This window comes from Medicago truncatula, chromosome 4, assembly GCF_003473485.1.
Source record: "Medicago truncatula cultivar Jemalong A17 chromosome 4, MtrunA17r5.0-ANR, whole genome shotgun sequence".
Lineage (NCBI taxonomy): Eukaryota > Viridiplantae > Streptophyta > Magnoliopsida > Fabales > Fabaceae > Medicago > Medicago truncatula.
The window spans coordinates 50,971,695-50,991,589 of NC_053045.1; the positions used below are offsets into that span (position 1 = coordinate 50,971,695).

General features: G+C 30.9%; 2 protein-coding genes across 2 annotated transcripts; both read left to right on the forward strand.

Moving 5' to 3' along the window:
- The first annotated feature begins 11,905 nt into the window (after positions 1–11,905).
- On the forward strand, positions 11,906–13,630 carry LOC11413579 (GRAS family protein RAD1-like). Its single transcript, XM_003608835.3, has one exon. It carries the CDS (start codon positions 11,919–11,921, stop codon positions 13,422–13,424), a length of 1,506 nt encoding a protein of 501 aa, XP_003608883.2. The 5' UTR covers positions 11,906–11,918; the 3' UTR covers positions 13,425–13,630.
- Positions 13,631–14,974: 1,344 nt separating this feature from the next.
- LOC11407961 (nucleoside diphosphate kinase 2, chloroplastic) lies at positions 14,975–19,731 on the forward strand. Its single transcript, NM_001424894.1, has 7 exons — positions 14,975–15,294; positions 15,406–15,462; positions 15,571–15,657; positions 17,252–17,332; positions 17,420–17,532; positions 17,666–17,715; positions 19,507–19,731. Exons 1-7 carry the CDS (start codon positions 15,058–15,060, stop codon positions 19,572–19,574), a joined length of 693 nt encoding a protein of 230 aa, NP_001411823.1. The 5' UTR covers positions 14,975–15,057; the 3' UTR covers positions 19,575–19,731.
- Positions 19,732–19,895: the final 164 nt, after the last annotated feature.

The following is a 19,895-nucleotide window of genomic DNA, read 5'->3' on the forward strand; positions in this document are numbered from 1 at the left end:
ACAGAAGCATTATTCTTCTCAAGAATGAATGTCTGGGTTGGATTATCATAGATAACATTCTACAATAATAAAATGAAAACCAAATATAAGTGACAGAAAAAGAAACAGTCAAATCAATTATTAAAAAAAGAACACGACAGACACAAAGAACCTCATCAAGTTGTTGCTCCTCTGGCTGAAGATGAGACTTAATTTTTTTGATGACAACAGGATCACGGGAAACACCTAAAACGAATGATTGATGATAATATGGCTGATGGTTGACACGTAACACAAACTCAAGGCCGAGTAGTTTATATAGATATTTTTGGTATATTTTAGGATCATCCTCATCGACCTTCATAAATAAATACAATTACATAAGTTATAATATCTATCAACCATGCGGAAAATAAGATGAAAATTAAATTAGGGATACCTCTTGCATAGTCTTCCTAAGAGCTTGGGTAGTGATACCAATAATCTGAAGACCTTCACTATCCCAGAACACAAATTTAGCCTTGTGACTATCATGAACAACTTGCACAACTACCTTATATCTGATAAAATGGATAGATCCAAAGACATATTATAAATGTGCCAAACAAAAAACACTAATCTACCACATGAAATTTTAAATATGTAACCTAGTCAATGGAGCATCAACATCCTGTCCGCATCTATAGCTAGAACCATTTGACTTTGATTCCTTTGGATATTTGGTGCAACTCTTATAATGCCATCCAAATTGGTCAGGATTGAATTTAGTCATTTTTCCAATAGTGATGCAGTATGTATCTTAACACAAATTAACAAATTTCGTTATAAGAATACCATATTTTTGGTGACTTTCAAAAAGATAAGAATTTATATTATTTGACATTATATTTGCTAAATTGTTGCTGTCATTGAAACATACATGTTTAGTTTTTTTGAATAAGAAAAATATATGTATAATTTATTACAATATAAAGGTGCAAAATATATATAAGTATAATTTTTTTAGGCATCTATACTTGTATTTTTAATAAAATCAAAATTTTATAAAAATAATCATATGCATTATGCAACGCTAAAAAAAATTATAGGCATTAGCGTAACAAAAAAACAGACAGACGGACATAAAATATTACTCTAAATGCTAATGTGTGTGGATATATTTGTGAGGTTGAAGATAGGAAATAAAAATATTTGGTATCATTAAAAAGACAACGTGAATAAAAATATTTGTGTGGTTGTGATGATTAAACTATATTGAAATTAAATATATGAGTGATAAAAAGATAATAAAATTCCCTTGAAAAAAAGATAATAAAATTAAATAGAACCTCCTTAAAAAATTAAATAGAACGGTTCAAAAAATAAAATAAAATTAAACGGAAGAAAAAAAACATATAGAAATATAATATTAAAAAAATAAAGGAAAAGGTTTCCAACATGAGTTTAAGAGAGGTGCTTGTAAAATAAATTGTCGACAAGTAGTTTTTTGAGATAGCATTCCACAACTTTTGACCAAAGCTCATTCCATTCAATTTTATGCATTAAAAATTTTTTTTTTTAGTAAGTACTTAATTTGAGTGGTTTAATTTTGGCTCGTATCAAACATTTTGGCCTAACTTCTCCTTAAAAATGTAGAGAAGTTGAAAGAAAGTCGGGTCAAACAGTGTCTTAATCTCCCACAACGACAGTTTAGAAACAACTAAATTTAGAATTATTTTTATTCTTATAAAATAAATATAAAATAAAAAAGAAAATAATATAAAATAAAATATAGAATATAATATATATATATATATATATATATATATGAGGTGAGGTTAATGAATAATTGAATTACCAAATTGCCCCTCTTGAGGGTAAAAATGATAATTCATAGGATATTAACTTTTATATAAGTAATAGATATCAATGGTGAAAAACTCACTTTTGTATGGTACCCAAAAACTTGGACTTGTGTATGCTAAATGCCAATATAGTCATTTCAACCAATTTTTTTTTTACAATAAGTTGGTTGAGATCTGAAAAATGTGATATATTAGTCATGATTTTTTTCATTAGAAATGAGATATGCAATAATGCAAATGAGATGGAAATATTGGAATCAATATGAATATTTTTAGTTTTTTTTTTAACAGGCAAAAATGAGATATATTAATACGGACACCGTAATTGTTACCGCACAAGATGTGTCAAACAATCATAAAAATGTCAAGGTCCAAACAAAATTACAAACAAATCAGTCAAATACCCAGACATAAAAGCGGACTCGACCACCACTGATGAGTGCCAAAACTAAATACAATATTACTAGCCTTTAGTTCTTAAAGAACTATTAAACAATGATCAATATTAATTCATTCTTTGTGCAATCTTTCATGAATATTTTAATATTAGATTTTAGTTTTTCAAAAACTACATCACAAATCTTCACATGAATTAAGAAAAATAATTCTTTACCAATCTTCTTAGATGCTTGAATATGGGATTCTTCTAAAATTGATCAATAATATAACAAACATGATAATGTGTTAACTAAACAATTCTCTATGCGAGAAATATACAAGATTAACATATTAGAATGAAACTATAAAAGCCATAAGATAGAGCATGATCATGAATTAGATCATAATAATAATAATAATAACCTTAAACTGATTAAGCCATCATTTCAATGTGTTCTGAAATTAACCAAAACTAGAACTAAATTATATCACCGTATTGAATAAAGCTTGACTTATTAGAAAATGAACATTCACCAAAATATTCATAATAAATAACATAACTATATTTTGACGAATGAAAAACCTTTTATGCTTTAATTGATACAATACCAATTCGTCGTCCCAAAAATCAAGCTTTATTCAATAGGGTGAGCACAAAACCAAACAAAAAGTTTGATAATGTTTTTGGACAAAAGTTTGGATTTGGAAGTGCAAGACACTTCGCAAATAAGTAAGATCGTATTTATTTTAAATTAACTGTAATATTCATCAACTAAAGTTTACAATGAATTTATCAATAAGTATTTTTAAAGGAGCTTTGTTTTCTCGTTTGAAAGATACAAGCCAAGTAACCGTGCTAAGTGAAAAAAAATTAATTTTATATTTTAGGAATGCTAAATGAATGTTGAAAAGTGCCCGAGGAAACAAATAGGGGAATGTGAAGGAAAGATTAAATAAGTCAAACAAGAATATATAAGTCTAGATACATAAGCTTATATACCGTCCATGTGAACTTAGTTCAGTTGGGATGGACAATGTATAAAATATGTAAGATCCGAGATTTCGAACCACGGCCACCAACAAAAAAACATAAGCTTATATACTCATCATTGGTGTTCATATATTATATATATACACACATGCGTGCGCGCACACAGATATAGACTGCCCTCTATTCGTGACCTGCAGACGGGAAAATTTTCTTGCAGATACAGAAACAGTGGAGAAAGTCTACGTTGAAGAATTCTACCCCCTCCGGTCCTATTTATAAGAAAAAGTTAACTTTTTAGATTCATTCAATAATTGATGTACCTAACCTAGAAATAGACCAAATACATCAACTATTCAATGAATCAAAAAAGTAAATTGTTTCTTATATATAGGACCGGAGGGACTTTGACCATCTCGATGTTCAAGGGTACCTGTCCATTGCCAATACTTTCATGTTCGATTTCCTGCCAATCGAAATTCAATCTTCCTGTTTTTATTACTTTCCGAATCATATCATATCCTTGAAACAGAAATATTCATTAGTGGTGTGACCAATCACATTGTGTAATTTACAATATTTCTAGTCATTGATTTCATCGGCCTATGGTCATTAGTCAATTTTAATTGCTTTTCCTTTAACCATATTTCGAATATTTTATCAGTTTTTGTAACGTCAAATATATAAACCTTAATCCTTCAAAAAAAAATATATAAACCTTAATGTTGGTTTATATTTTTTTTTTTAATAAACAGTAATGCTATTTTAATAAACAGTAATGCTATTTGTAGCGACAGTTTTTATAACAAAGTGCTCACGAATAGTGGTCTATCCAATTAAATCACAGTCTGGCCGAAAAACATGGAGGTGGTGGGGCATAGTTGAGACCGGACTGTAGCACTAAATTTCCTTTGTGGTTTACTCGCGAGCTCTTTTGTCGCAGTGTTCAACATTTTCCTTGAAGAAAAGTCTTCAACATTTTTAAAAGTATTGTTTGAAGGATTTGGATGCTGGAATATTCACGTTGATAAAATTGAACAAGAGTATCCCCTAGTCTAAGTAAATTATTTAAAATTAATTTAAGGAATAAGAAGATTCAAGAGTTTTGATAACAATAACAACTAATAATCCATCCATGAAGAGCTAGACTTGCTCTAAAAGAAAATGTTATAAAGTACATCAAGCAAGCAACGTAGGGATTCGTACAGCATATTTACGATGCTTTTGCATTGTTTTGGTTCTTTCTCATTGTCTTTCGTTACATGTTGATAAAGCCGGCAATTCAATTTTAAAATCAGTTTTCTTCAGTTTACTTAACTTAGGAAGTAAATCACAAAACCATTATTATACTTTTTTTTTTTTTTGGGTACATTATTATACTTTTTTTACGGTAATCTATATACTAATAAGAAAAGAAATGTTCCTTGAATTTACCATCTTGCCTCTATTAGGTGCAATTTGGTAATCTACTTATTGGTTAAGTTTTTTTTTTGAACCATAGCCTATGAATTTCCATTTTTACCCCTAACCAACTTTTTTTAATTACTTTCTAATTTTTATATTTTTAATAACTTTTAACTATTTTCCAATTTTTATATTTTTAACTATTTTTCAATTTTTTTCTTCCAAATTCAGTTGCTTCTACATTCTTTCGAAGAATTTTTTTTATGCCGTGATTATCTAAGGTTATTATTTTACCTTAGATAAACATTAAATGTAAAAGTGTGGAGGAAAAAATTAGGTTAAAATTAGAGCTGACATTTTTCATAAATTAAATCTAGAGTTACTATAGTAAAGTCACGTGAAAAAATAGGTTAAATATATGGTTAATATTGCGTCACGGGTTAACATTTAGAAATAAGAGATGACATTTTGCTTAAATTAAATCTAGGGTTAATATAGTAAAGTCACACGAAAAAATTAGGTTAAATCTAGGGTTAATATAATTTGTTTAGTATAATTAAAGTGAAAAATTAGGAGCGATTTTGTTTATTTTGATTTCCCTAACAATTAACGTTAACATTTTGATTAAATTAAACAGGGTTAATACAGTAAAATTAAACAAAGAAGTTAGGTTACATCTAGGGCAAAATTTTGCGTTCGGGTTAACTTTAAGAAATAAAATAGGTTAAGTATAGCAAGGCGGGTTAACATTTATAAGTAAGAGATTAAGTTAAGTATAGCGAGACGGGTTAACGGTTATTCCTTTCCAAAAAAAACAGCATATAATTGGGAACATACTTTTATTTTACTTTAGATAAACATTAAATGCAAAAGTGTGGAGGGAAAAATTAGGTTAAAATTAGAGATGACTTTTTTCATAAATTAAATTTAGGGTTAATATAGCATAGTCACGCGAAAAAATAGGTTAAATCTAGGGTTAATATTGCATCACGGGTTAACATTTAGAAATAAGAGATGACATTTTGCATAAATTAAATCTAGGGTTAATATAATATGTTTAATAAAATTAAAGAGAAAAATTAGGAGCGATTTGTTTATTTTGATTTCCCTAACAATTAACATTAACATAAATTAAACAGGGTTAATTAAATAGGGTTAATACAGTAATATTAAGCAAAGAAGTTAGGTTAAATCTAGGGCAAAATTTTGCGTTCGAGTTAACTTTAAGAAATAAAATAGGTTAAGTATAGCAAGACGGGTTAACATTTATAAGTAAGAGATTAAGTTAAGTATAGCGAGACGGATTAACGGTTATTCCTTTTAAAAAAAAAACAGCATATAATTGGGAACATACTTTTATTTTACTTTAGATAAACATTAAATGCAAAAGTGTGGAGAGAAAAATTAGGTTAAAATTAGAGATGACATTTTGCGTAAATTAAACCTAGGATTAATATAGTAAAATCACCCGAAAAAATAGGTTAAATCTAGGGTTAATATTGCATCACGGGTTAACATTTAGAAATAAGAGATGACATTTTGCATAAATTAAATATAGGGCTAATATAGTAAAGTCACACGAAAAAATTAGGTTAAATATATGATTAATATTGCGTCACGGGTTAACATTTAAAAATAAGAGATGACATTTTACATAAATTAATCTAGGGTTAATATAGTAAAGTCACACGACTAAATTAGGTTAAATCTAGGGTTAATATTTCGTCACGGGTTAACGTTTATAAATTAGCTGACATTTTGCATAAATTAAATCTAGGGTTAAAATAATTTGTTTAGTAAAATTAAGGAGAAAAATTAGGAGCGATTTGTTATTTTGATTTCCCTAACAATTAACATTAACATAAATTAAACAGGGTTAATTAAATAGGGTTAATACAGTAATATTAAGCAAAGAAGTTAGGTTAAATCTAGGGCAAAATTTTGCGTTCGGGTTAACTTTAAGGAATAAGAGATTGCAATAGTTGTTATGTTATTTTTTTTATGTAGTGTTTTAGGCTCTGTGTTGCAAATTTTTGGTTTACGCAACTTTGATTTTCACATTTATAAAGGACAATAATTTTCCGTAATTTATAAGATTTCTCCTTTAGAACTAAATTTAAAAAAAAAAATACATTATTCAACCCGTGCGAATTTCGCACGGGTTTGTAACTAGTTTTATAAGCAAAGAGATAAACAACATGGTACTTGATTATTACTTTATTAAATTCCTTTTTAGTCCTTGTTAAATACAGGGTTTTTCAAGTTTAGTTCATACAAAAATTTCGTTAAATTTTAGTCCTTATATCCCTTTTATAAAAACTTAATACAAGGACAAAAAAAAATGCTCATTTTATTAAACAAATAAAGACTAAAATTGAATTAGTTATTTAGGGAGACTAAAATAAAAACTACTAGTCTACGATGGGCCATGTCAGGTCACTCTTACAAATATTTCATATTTTTATATCACTACTACTAAGTAGAGATGAGAATATGTCATATTATAGGGGTCTATGATGAGTCATGTTAGGTCATTTTTTTTTTTAAATAGAGAAGGTATGGACTCTTCTAATTAGAAGCTTATTTAGCTTAAAATGTTAGACCACGTGCCATTAAAAAACCGTTTAAGCCTATTAGGCCGACCTACTTAAGTAAATAAGAATTATATTTTGAATTAAATTATAAATTTGTTAACCTTTTTTTAGCAATTTAAGCTTATTAGTATACACTAATTTTTTGCATATTTAAATTTATTATTATAAAGTAGAATTTAAATATGATATAATATATAGTCAATTTCTCTAAAAGTTCATGTTAAATATTAAAACAAAGTTTAATCTCATTAATCTATTAGTTTGGAAGTCTATTTAAACTTAGATCACATTATTTATTTAAAGAAATTCATATGAAACATACTTTTAAATAGGTTAACAGATCATATCAAACTTTCAAAATGTTAGGATTAAAAAGTAAACTTAGGCCTTAAATTTTTTGACAGGCCTAGACTTAGACGACTTTGCAAAGCCTAACTCGGCGTAGCCTATTCCCATCCGTATTACGGAGCTTATGGAATGTCACACATAACCCCTTTTAAAATACTTATTAGAGAGTTTTGAGGAGCGGTAAGAGCAAAATGTTGTAATCAAGACCAGTAAAAGATCGAAACATCACTTCTTTATAACACCGTATTTTTTAGTTATGTGTTGTTAGATTTTTTTTTGCCAATGTTAGATAAATATTTGAATGCATGGACAAAATAATATAATAGTTAGAAATCATTTAATGGTTGTTTTTGCAACAATTAATCGATTAGATATGTTTTTCTATGCGATTAAATGTTGAGCTAATCAAGGTTATACTGTTAATTGATTTTCATGAGTATCTATGGGTAGTATCATATTTATCTTCTTCTAATCGATTATGTCAGTAATCTCGTTGATTAAATTAATTAGATAACAATATTTGTGAGCTTAGCTCATATGATATGGACATTCTATAATAATATAATAGACGAATGAGCTGGAGTTTGAACCTTAGGCATCCCACTTAAAATAAAAATATTTTTAAAATATATTTGGCTTGAATGTTTTGTTTTGAGTACAAATTTTGGCTTGAATTTAAAATCAAAACTTAAGTCTATTATTAGAATTCGAATCCTAACTATATATATGGCCTTTGTTAGTCTTTGAAATTACCTTATACCATTCAGAGTATATCATTCTTTGAGCGAGTCATTCAAACACTCAATTGATCGATAACCTTCTCAATTCTATACCGTTTAATTGCCGATCTTTCTTGTACATGGAACTTTAGAAACGTGAAGAATGACCTAGCAGCAACCGTTTCATATACAAATCAGAATTTACTTCCAATCTGCAAAACCCTCAATTCAGTTATGTTTCTATTTTTATATGATAGAACTAGAAACCAGCCTTTTTCTAAACCATCGTTTTTATCTTAAATTTGAAATTAAAGGTGTTGAGACATAATGTTTTTTTTTTTTGGCATATGCAAGCATAAATATTTTATTGAGTGATGTAAGTGCTTACATGATTAAACTGTTGATAAAAACCGAGAATTATCTTTTGACAATAAATATGTTGTTGAATATCATATCAATTACAACTTTGTCTTATTTATCTCCCCTAAAAAAAAAATTGTCTTCTTTATTTATTTACTTTTTTTCTCTTTTCCAGTCATCTCGAGGTTCTTTTTAACAAATGTTAGACGATTGTTTTGAAACATTCATTTTTATAATTTATACCATACTGTGTCAAATGGTGGTGCACAATGTGAGTAATTAGTGTTGTATGCTCTAGGATAAGATACCAGTTCAATTTCCTATTGATAAAAAAGTATATGGTGTCTGATCTGTGATGTTAAAATAAAACTTCTAAAATCTGTATGTACTCCCTCTCACTCATATTATATGCCTCATTTAGAATATTTTTTCTCTCAAACTATTTACCATCATTTTATAATATATAGTAATAAAATATATTTTTTTGGTACAAAGTAATACAATATTATTACCTTTAACTAATTTTATCAAATTTATTAAAGTAGTTGCTAGTGTATGGTGGATAAATAATAATAAAATACAAAAATATCGTAGTCTTGACATAATGTTTTACATTTAAAATTAATATAGATAATATTTTTTATGGATAAAAATAATTTTTAAGATAATTATGGTGAAGTTGTAAGCTAATTACATGGATACATCGATTATGGTTCAAGAGCCGTCTCATGTCTTTCCTCAGTTTTTTTTTTTTTTTTTTTTTTTGCGTAAATTAGGTATCCTCTGCGTACAACTTCGAAGAATAATCCCTTGAGTTTGTAGGACCTAAATGGGCGAAAAACTCTCCCTAAAAGTTTTAATGTTGTTACATATTGAATTCAAACCTAAAACATTGGTTAAACTAGAAAAGATTCACACCATCTCATCTAAATGTTTTTGAGTTTCCTCAACTTTGTTAACCGATGTTGTTGAAGTCATATATAGTTCTTTCCTTTTATTTGGTTTTTCTTTTTTATCTCTTGTAAAAATATACTCCCTTCAATTTCATATATAAGCAAAAATAACTTTCACGCGTTTTTTTAAAATAGTTAAACTCACCACCAATTTTTTTTTTTGTTAAACTCAGTTTAGTTTTCTCAATGTACATGCTTCATGGGCAGGGATCCTCTCCCGTGAGAATACCACTGCAGGCTGTCCAGTTTCAAATCTTTTATGCTTTTCAATGAACCTAGGTCAACCAAATCAATGGTTGGGATTCCACTGGACCCTCCAGTGATTGGAGAGGATCCTCTCCCCATGCTTCATGGCTTTTGTAATCCTTAAAATAACCATCATTGGAACTTGTTTTATGATATTAAAAGAGTTTTATGTGAGCTTAGCTCAATTGGTAGTGATAATGCATAATATATGCAAGGTTCATGGTTCGAATCCCGGACACCATCAAATAGAGTTATTGAAAATTAAAATATAAATCGATTAAAGTGTATTTTAGGAAGATCGCGCTAGTTAATTAAGTTTTGCTTATATTCCAGACCATATAACATGATTTTTTTTTTGTTTTTTTTTTACAAGAAAAAAAAAAGTCATTTATATTCGAAAGAGGTATGTCATCTGAACAATAATTTTTTGAACAAGTATGGGATAACTCAAGATATACAAAAAAAAAAATGTAGATAATCACACGAAAACAAAAGTAATAGAGAGTGTTCTAAACTGGCTAAAAGGCCAAAATCACTTGATAATGCCAAATTGTAAGATAAGGCTTCAAGCCCAACACTCCTTCTTATGCCTGTATAAGGAGAGCTCCACTACAATTTCAAGTTTATTCTATCCCCAAAATTTCTAAACCTTCTTGTTTCCCATCTGACTTGTGACATCGGAGTGCGTGTGGAGGTACAACCCCCTCCATCTCACCGGCAAGTTCTTCGCAAGGAGGCACTTTCTTCATCAATCTGTGTCATGGATGTGAAATTCTCTATCTTTCTCAGGATAATCATGTTACTGAACACAACTGAGAATAAGAAGAGAGAATATGAAAAAGGTTTATCCCAAAAGTTGTCATGAAATTGTTATACAAATATTATTTATACTACAGGGCAGGGCTTTTCGTGCCCGTTTATTAGTTATTTTTATTGCATCAATATATATATAAATTACGAATAATAGTTTTTATGAAATTTTGATTAAAATTATTTTGATTTTGATTAAAAGTATATGTTTAGATAATATTTTTATTTTTTTGAGGGATATATTTAGATAAATAGATAATAGATATTTTACGCTTTTATATTATAACAAACTATATTTATCTTTTTCAATGATACTAACAATGTAACAAATACAATATAAATTATTATCTTTTTGAATAACACTAAGAAAATAACATATTAATAGTTAAATTTATTTTAGAGTATTATTAAAAGTAAAAAAGACAACCAAAACCATGTATTTTTTCTTGTATACAATGTAGATGTTGGAATGCCGGGAGAATATATGTGTACAATGTTGGAATCCGGGGGAGTATATGTAGTTTTACAAGGACTGAGAGAGTACATTAGTAGCTATTACGTCACTGGACGAGAAATTACGTATGCCCCAAACCCTGTGTAGACGCGGTTCTTTTGTTGACCATGACAACAGCGACAAAAATAAACGTTATTTAACTGCCAACAAATTATGCTGTACTATTTTATTATCATTGTACCAAGGAAAAAAAATTATAATAATAAATAATACAATTACATCTCTAATTTCCTTTACATCTCTATTTAACACCTCATTTTATCTCTCTGTCTCTCTTTCTGTTACATCAACAATATAATTGAACGTCACTCTATTATCTCTTTCTTTTTCACGATGTCAAAGAGTTTTAGATGTCCACCTATCTTTTCTCTGAGAAATTATGCTTTACCAACTAATTAGTATAACCTCATGCATGCCGTTTGTCAAATTCCAATATCCTGGGAGCGGAAACAATGCGCTCTTGAGATTCCCTTATTCATCAAAATTCAATTTAATTTGCTATGCTATATTTCAACGTCAACAAGAGAAGTTGACAGCATATGTTACGTACTCTAATTTTGTACCAAAATATTATAATAAAGCAAACCTTGTTATTAACGTCAACAAGGTAATTTTTGCTATAAATTGTCCATCATTTGTATGTACGTTCTTTCAGAGCTTTGTTGAATATCTTTAGAAAGCAAACTTATAAAGTGTTATAGACATTAATTGAGAAATTAATATGTCACCTGCACTTTATGCTAGTACCTTCAAATGTGAGGTAGATGAAAATCCATCATTAATGGGTTCTTACTATGCTTCTTTATATCCAAATTTGCCTATTTTAGAAAACAGTGCTACTTCAACATGGATCCTTAATCCATTTTCTGATCATGAAACTGAAACCATTAGGGATCACAAGAAATTGAAAAGATCAACCGTAACTATCCCTATTTGGTTTGCTAATTTCAGCAGCCATAGTAATAGTTTCTTCAATAACATCAACAGCAATAACAACAGTGTGAATAGCATTCCAAGGCTTCATTTCAGAGATCACATAAGAACTTATAAACAAAGATATTTTGCTTCTGAAGCTGTTGAAGAAGCAGCAGAAGATAACTTCAACTACAATAATTGCGAAGCTGAAGAAGATGGTTCATGTGCTGATGGAATGAGACTAGTTCAACTTCTAATTGCATGTGCTGAAGCTGTCGCGTGTCGCGATAAATCACACGCTTCGGTTTTACTATCTGAGCTTAAATCAAATGCTTTGGTGTTTGGTTCTTCGTTTCAAAGAGTTGCTTCTTGTTTTGTTCAAGGACTCACAGAGAGACTAACTCTGATTCAACCAATTGGTAATAACTCTGCTGGATCAGATACAAAATCAATGATGAACATAATGGATGCTGCATCAGAAGAAATGGAAGAAGCATTCAAGTTGGTTTATGAAAATTGTCCACATATTCAATTTGGACATTTTGTGGCTAATTCCATAATATTGGAAGCCTTTGAGGGTGAGAGTTTTCTTCATGTGGTTGATCTTGGCATGAGCCTTGGTCTTCCACATGGACACCAATGGCGAGGACTAATTCAAAGTCTCGCGGATCGATCCAGCCACCGTGTTCGGAGGCTTAGGATCACAGCGATTGGTCTATGCATTGCTAGAATCCAAGTCATTGGTGAAGAACTCTCAATTTACGCGAAAAACTTGGGGATTCATTTGGAATTCTCAATTGTTGAGAAGAATTTGGAGAATTTGAAACCTAAGGACATAAAAGTGAATGAAAAAGAGGTCCTTGTGGTTAACAGCATTCTTCAATTGCATTGTGTTGTTAAAGAGAGTCGTGGCGCTTTGAATGCGGTTTTACAAATGATACACGGTCTTTCACCGAAAGTGTTGGTTATGGCTGAGCAAGATTCTGGTCATAATGGACCTTTTTTCCTTGGAAGGTTTATGGAATCATTGCATTATTATTCTGCTATTTTTGACTCATTGGATGCTATGCTGCCAAAGTATGACACTAAGAGGGCAAAAATGGAACAGTTTTATTTTGCTGAGGAGATAAAGAACATTGTGAGCTGTGAAGGACCATTGAGGATGGAGAGGCATGAGAAAGTTGATCAGTGGAGGAGGAGAATGAGTAGGGCTGGATTTCAAGGTTCACCTATTAAGATGGTGGTTCAAGCTAAGCAGTGGCTTGTGAAGAATAATGTTTGTGATGGATATACTGTTGTGGAAGAGAAAGGGTGTTTGGTTCTTGGATGGAAATCAAAGCCTATTGTTGCAGTTTCTTGCTGGAAATGCTGAATGACCTCTTTTTAGTTCTGTCAATAAATAACAGTTCTGTGAGAAGCTGTTATATGTGTTTGAATAATTTGTTTTTGTGTGCATGTTGTGAATTTAAGACCCTATATTAGTAGCTTGTGAAAGTACTGAAATATTTAGGGCGAGAATAAAACTTTTGATGTAATTCTGTGTGTGGTGTGGCTGCTTGAGATGGAGCAGAAATAAAGTGATGACTAATTATTGTTGTGTGCATAACATGTGTAGGAGTTTGATGAGATGTAAATCCTACTAACATTTATTTGATTCAATTTTTCAATGAACTTAATAATACTCTCTCCAAAAAATTCCTGTATTTGTTGGTTAATGTTGGCCATTTATTTCATGTAGGTATATGTATATCCAAGCCTATCTTTTAGCACTAAGTTCATTCAATTTTTTTTTTTGTTTGAAGGGAATTTCATTCATATTTGTGTTCTAAAACACAATGTACTAGAAAAAGAGTTCATTATGGATAGCATGGCCTGAGGTGGCCAAGAGTGGAGGGGCTGCAAATGCAGAGTGTGATAGAGGAATGTGGGCATATCCGCAAAATATACCTCAAAGGTGCATTGGTAAAATAAATTTTAGACAATTTTCATATTTGTCATTATATATTATCTTTAAAATAAAATGATAAAATGCCAAATTTAATAATTTAAATATTGATATAATGTTTCCCTAAAAAAGTCTATTGATATAATGTTAAAATGGTAGCATTTATATACAAAACATGTACTCGCTTTGTCGCTCTTATCTCGTTAGTCGTTACTTCTTCCTTCGCCTAAACTAGTCGTATTTCTAAGCTTTGTTTGAGAGTTTGGAGGGGAGGGGAGGGGAGTGTTTTGAGGGATGAGAAATATATATAAAAATGAAGAAATTTTTCACTTTTTTTTTTAAAGAGAACTAATGTTTATGATTAATACATTTTTAATTTTAAAAATATTAGTATAACAACAAATATTGAATTTGAAAAATTCATATAAACACTCCAAATCCCTTCCTCAATGCATTTTTTTTTTCTTCAGTTCTTTAAAATTATAAGAATTATATGTTATGAATAAAAATTAACCCCAATATCTTCTTTTTCATTCCTTTTTATTCAAAACACTCCCCTCCCCTCCAACCTCTAAAAAAAAAAACCGTAAGTTAATCTCAATTCTTTCAATTGATTGAGAAATTTATTTAATAATAAAAAAGAATTTGTAAAGAGAAACTATCATCTATTGACAAGTGGTAAATTCTGTAAATAAAAAAAAAAAAAAGACAAGTGGTAAATTCATGAATTTAGTGTCTAACTTTTTTGAAAAGGATAATAATCAAATCAACTTGATATTAATAATAATTAATTGAAGTAGACAGAAGAATTTGTAATTACATTCTTTCTTTCCTTGTTAAAAAATTACATTATTTTTTTCTAAAAAAAACAATTTTTGTATCATTTTTTTCTCGATAATCTTTTGATTTTTATCATTATATTAAAAAAAAAAAAAAAAAAAACAGTAGTATAGTTTAAAAATTACCAAAGTCGCTTTCTTTCTGACTTGCCACATCCAAATCCAAACTCCAAAGAACATCGTTGTTCCACAGCCGCGACGCAAAGAGAGGAAGAAGAGAAATGGAAGCCATGGGCGTGTTTTGCGGAACCAATAGTATCTATGTCACATCCTCTCAATTACGCACCTCAAACACAAACACAAGAAGCTCTCAATTACGCACCACCCAACACCTTTCTGCATTTCCTTCTAAATCCCATCTTTTTTCATCTTCTACTTCTTCTTCCTATGCCAAAACCATCCGCACTAAAAGCTCCACCAATACCGGCATTTTCCTTCCCCACTTAATTGCTTCTCTCGTATGTTCTCTTTTTCTACTCGCCAATTTGCTCAATTTATTATCACTCTGTGTGTGTAATTCTATATATATATATATATATATATTTTTTTTTTTTTTAATGTTTGTGCAGGAACAAGTTGACCGAACTTATATTATGGTGAAACCCGATGGCGTGCAACGTGGTCTTGTAAGTCTCTTAATTTCATATGTTCTGGTTTCAGACATTAAGGGATGAAACAAAAATTAAAAAATTGAAGTTTAAGGTTATAATTGTTGTTTTGTTGAATTGGTTTAGGTGGGTGAAATTATTTCTAGGTTTGAGAAGAAGGGGTTTAAGTTAATTGGCTTGAAGCTCTTTCAATGCTCTAAAGAATTAGCTGAGGTTTGTCTACTTTCTTCAATACTTGCTTGTTTGTATATCCATGATGTCTTATGCTCAATTTATTTTTCTTGCTGTATATGGGGTTCAATTTGTAAAGGAGAATGACAGGGTTCAATATATTACATTGATATAAATACTATCTATTATTAATATGATGGGCTGCTTAACCTAATTGTGCTTTTCATAATAATAAAAATCATCTATAAGATTATTGACTCTTATTAAATAGAGCAGTAAAATGAGAAGATTGCTTTCTCAATTAGCAAACTTATTGATTACACAGTATACGCTAAATATCTTTTAAGATACTCCAAGATATACCATAGTGATGTATTGTTAACACTCTCCCTCTAAGGTATAGCTTGTTATTGTTAATCTTTAAGTTATCCGGAGAGACACTCTTGTTAGGGTGATGCAGTTGCAAGGGTGTTCAATTGGAGAGGAGGTAAATAGGATTTCAAGTAAAGCCAATCTGCATAAAAGACAAGACCTAAATAAAATCAATCTGCGTAACAAGATGGAGTAGAGCCAACACGCTCTAAGATAGGTATAAAGTAGTCGATCTGTGGTGAGAAGGGGATTGGAACAGAGTTAATTAAACAGCTTTAAAACTAGCCGGAGCAGAGCAAAAAGAGATCAAACATGAATGTCAGGGTCTGGTTCCATAAACTTGATAGTACAAGAAAGTCTCTTCAAGATGGATACCATGGCCTAATTATGGGTTTTAGGTAGGGAAGGACAAAAAGAGAGACAGGAGACCTGTAGTAATCTATTAATTTGGTATGATGTATGATGCAAAATATTAACTCAATGTCCTATTAACCCTAATTAAATGAAGAAAAGCACTAAGAGTATTGCTTTCTCAACTAGAATCCATGACATATTGTGAAGTTCATTGAAGGTATTCTCTGTATTTTAGAACTATTCTGAATATGTTTCCATAAAAGTATTGAGTATAGTTGCATGAAATGTCACAATATCAGGTGCTTGAGTAACTAATTCCAACCATCCAGTTACAAAATCCAATTGTATCCATATTTTCATGGTTGCTTACTACTCCCTCCGGTCCTTTATACAAGAAACAAAAAACATAAAACATCAACACCAAGAAATTACATTGAAAATAGTCATCTTCATTTAATACACTTCTACATTTAAAATAATTCTATGAATACCCTTAAATTAATTACTCTTTATTCCATCAACTTACTTACTTTTAATATTCTCTCTCATAATCAATAAGGGCACAAATGAAATTTAGCTTCAAACATATTTGAAACTTGATCAATCTTCTTATAAAAAGGACCAAAAAAATTCTCACTTTTGTTTCTAATAAAAAGGACCGGAGGTAGTATTTTTTTTGGTGGTGGCCGGGGTTTGAACCTCAGACCTTGCATATATTATGCATTGTCCATACCAACTGAGTTAAGCTCACGAGGACCATGGTTGCTTACTATACCAATATGATATAGAGTATAGACCTACATCTTATGTTTGCAATAATGTTGGTTCAGTTTGTGATGTTTGTCTTATGTTCAACTGTTAATTTGCTATTTACACATGGATGGCTTATTGTGACTGTTTATGGTTTCAGGAGCATTACAAGGACCTAAATCAAAGGTCTTTCTTCCCTAAGCTGAGTGAATATATTACTTCGGGCCCCGTTGTGTCTATGGTATAACTCTTTCCACTAGTATCCCATTTTCAATGAGGGTTTCACAGTATACCTGTTGAATGTACTTTCTGGTTTTATGTTTGCAAGGCTTGGGAGGGTGTTGGAGTAGTGCCATCAGCACGTAAGCTTATAGGAGCAACAAATCCTCTGCAAGCAGAACCAGGCACAATAAGAGGAGACTTTGCTGTTGAAACAGGAAGGTAAGGACTTTTCACATCTGATTTGTGAATTTTGTGAGCCTTGGTCAAGAATCAAAATAAGATTCATAGGGTGTGTTTTTCTGGTTGATTTGAGGATGTGGACTGACAAGATCTTATGATGAACTTTTGGCAGGAATGTTATCCATGGCAGTGACAGCCCTGAAAATGGCGAGCGTGAAATAGGTAAGGCCTCTTATAGTATCAGGATTCAGTTTAACCCAATAAATGCAACAAAAAGGATTGTGGATTGCAAAAGAGAATATCATTGTGTGCCGTTAATTTATATATTAGCAGGTTTAAAGAGTATTACAAATACAAAATAAAGCTTTAAATTTCATTTGTTGTTTTAAGCATTTGTCCTGGAAACAACCTTGGTGCAAGGTAAAGTTGTTGTCACGTGACTGAAAGGTCACGGGTTCAAGTCCAGGAAACAACCTCTTGTGTAAGAAACACGGTAAGGCTGCACCAAAATGGTGGAACCCCTTTTCGGACCCTGTTGGAGTTTTAGTGCACCGGGCTGCCTTTTTTCTCTTCAGCATTTGTCCACATTTTGCTTTGATGAGCATAAGTTTTAGAATTCCCAAAAAAGTTGTGGAATAGGCCCTCTTCAGCACAGGTTTATAAACCTGCTAGTAGAATCCAGAGTTTGTAATTTTGTTAAAGTTCTCATCGACTTCTACAAGTTTACCAATAGCAAAGAGTGATCCTGAAATTTAACTCGTTTGTGTCCTATGTTCTCAGAATTGTGTGTAACTGTTAGCTTAAGTTAACAACAGAGAATTGAATTATGTATTGAATACAGGTAAAACTTAGCATGCATAAGCATTTTAGGTGATGCACTGGGCACGTGTTTTATAATATGTTGGCTGCCCTGTTGCTGAAAAAGAAGCAACAGTGAGCAACATAGAGATCCTTTTGAACAAGAAAATTGCTTTTCTGACATTGATAAGTTCACATTGACACAAGTAAAATACCTAAATGTCCCCGGCGGTAGTTAACTACCATTGGAAATACTGGCAGCAGTTAACTGCCGCTGGTGCTAGCGGTAGTTAACTGCCACTGAAATCTTTTCTTCAATTCACACTACACAGCACTTCTTCTTCTACATCTTTGTTGCTTTTCTTCAATTCACACTACCTACTGCTGGCATCAATTATACATCATACTTTCACCACAATACTCTTGTTTCACCAATTATACAGCTTCACCAATTTTTTTTCCTCATTAATTTGTTGAAGAATTGCCTCTTTCTCCATGGCCAAGCTTTTTTTTTTTTTCTTCATATCCATAAATAACAGAAACATTGGACTTTTGTTTTGAGTTCCCCTTTTCATTTGTATGTTGAAGCAATTAATATCCTCCAAGTTTTGACAAGTAAATAACATAAGTTTTCAACAAATCAACAAAGATGAAAAACATTTTTGAGAAATTCATGAGTAATGTAGTTGTTTTGGAAGTTGTTAATCTGCTCCTAGCTTCAAGAAATTGCTATAAGACTTCAAGCATTAGGTAAGAATTTTATTTGGGCAGTGAACAACTACATTACCTGATGGAGAAGAAGAAGTGCTGTGTAGTGTGAATTGAAGAAAAGATTTCAGCGGTAGTTAACTGCTGCCGGGTCCTCAACGGTAGTTAACTACCGCTAGGGGCATTTAAGTATTTTACTTGTGTCATTGTGAAGTTTTTTATGTCAAAAAAGCAATTTTCTTTGAACAAAAACCATACCTCCACCACAAAACCCAACAGGGTAAAGAGTGGTTGCGAGGAAAAGAAAAAGATAAGTTGCAAAGGGGGTCCATCTTAGATACGACGAGATTGACAAACGAATGGTTATAAATCATGTGCACCTTATATTGTCAATACTTAGTTATAGTATAAAATCTGACTCATGGTTGTTGAGCTTTTGCAGTGTAATGTAAATATTCATGTAAGACTGTGATTCTTAACTAACCCTGTTATTTCCATTTGCTGCAGCTCTATGGTTCAAGGAAGGTGAATTATGTGAATGGACTCCTGTCCTACATCCATGGCTAAGAGAATAATAAACCAGAGATGCGCAATGACAACGATTTATGCAGCTTTTAAGTTCAATAAGATGTTCAATTGTTCAGTTTTCAATGTATCCCTCCTTTAAGCTCAATGTTCAAACATTTACTCTGAAATTCTTATAAAATTTTGCATTCGACTCATATGGAAGTCCGTACCATTTTCTCTATTTCTATTGTGCCAATTCAAGGCGCTTAACATCTATTTAGACCTAAAGCAAACTTGAAAGACACCCTTTCTAACCATAACTTTTATGTTCTAAAGGATGCCTCGCTGATCTATTTTTAGCAGACTGCTTCAAATTAAACTCTGTCACT

What these genes read in the sequence shown, in the direction of transcription:
- LOC11413579 (XM_003608835.3), top strand. Translation starts at nt 11,919, where the DNA reads ATGGGTTCTTACTATGCTTCTTTATATCCAAATTTGCCTATTTTAGAA.
- LOC11407961 (NM_001424894.1), top strand. Translation starts at nt 15,058, where the DNA reads ATGGAAGCCATGGGCGTGTTTTGCGGAACCAATAGTATCTATGTCACA. An exon ending in ATGGCGTGCAACGTGGTCTT is followed by an intron (nt 15,463 to 15,570) that starts GTAAGTCTCTTA and finishes GAATTGGTTTAG; the next exon opens with GTGGGTGAAATTATTTCTAG. An exon ending in TTTGCTGTTGAAACAGGAAG is followed by an intron (nt 17,533 to 17,665) that starts GTAAGGACTTTT and finishes AACTTTTGGCAG; the next exon opens with GAATGTTATCCATGGCAGTG.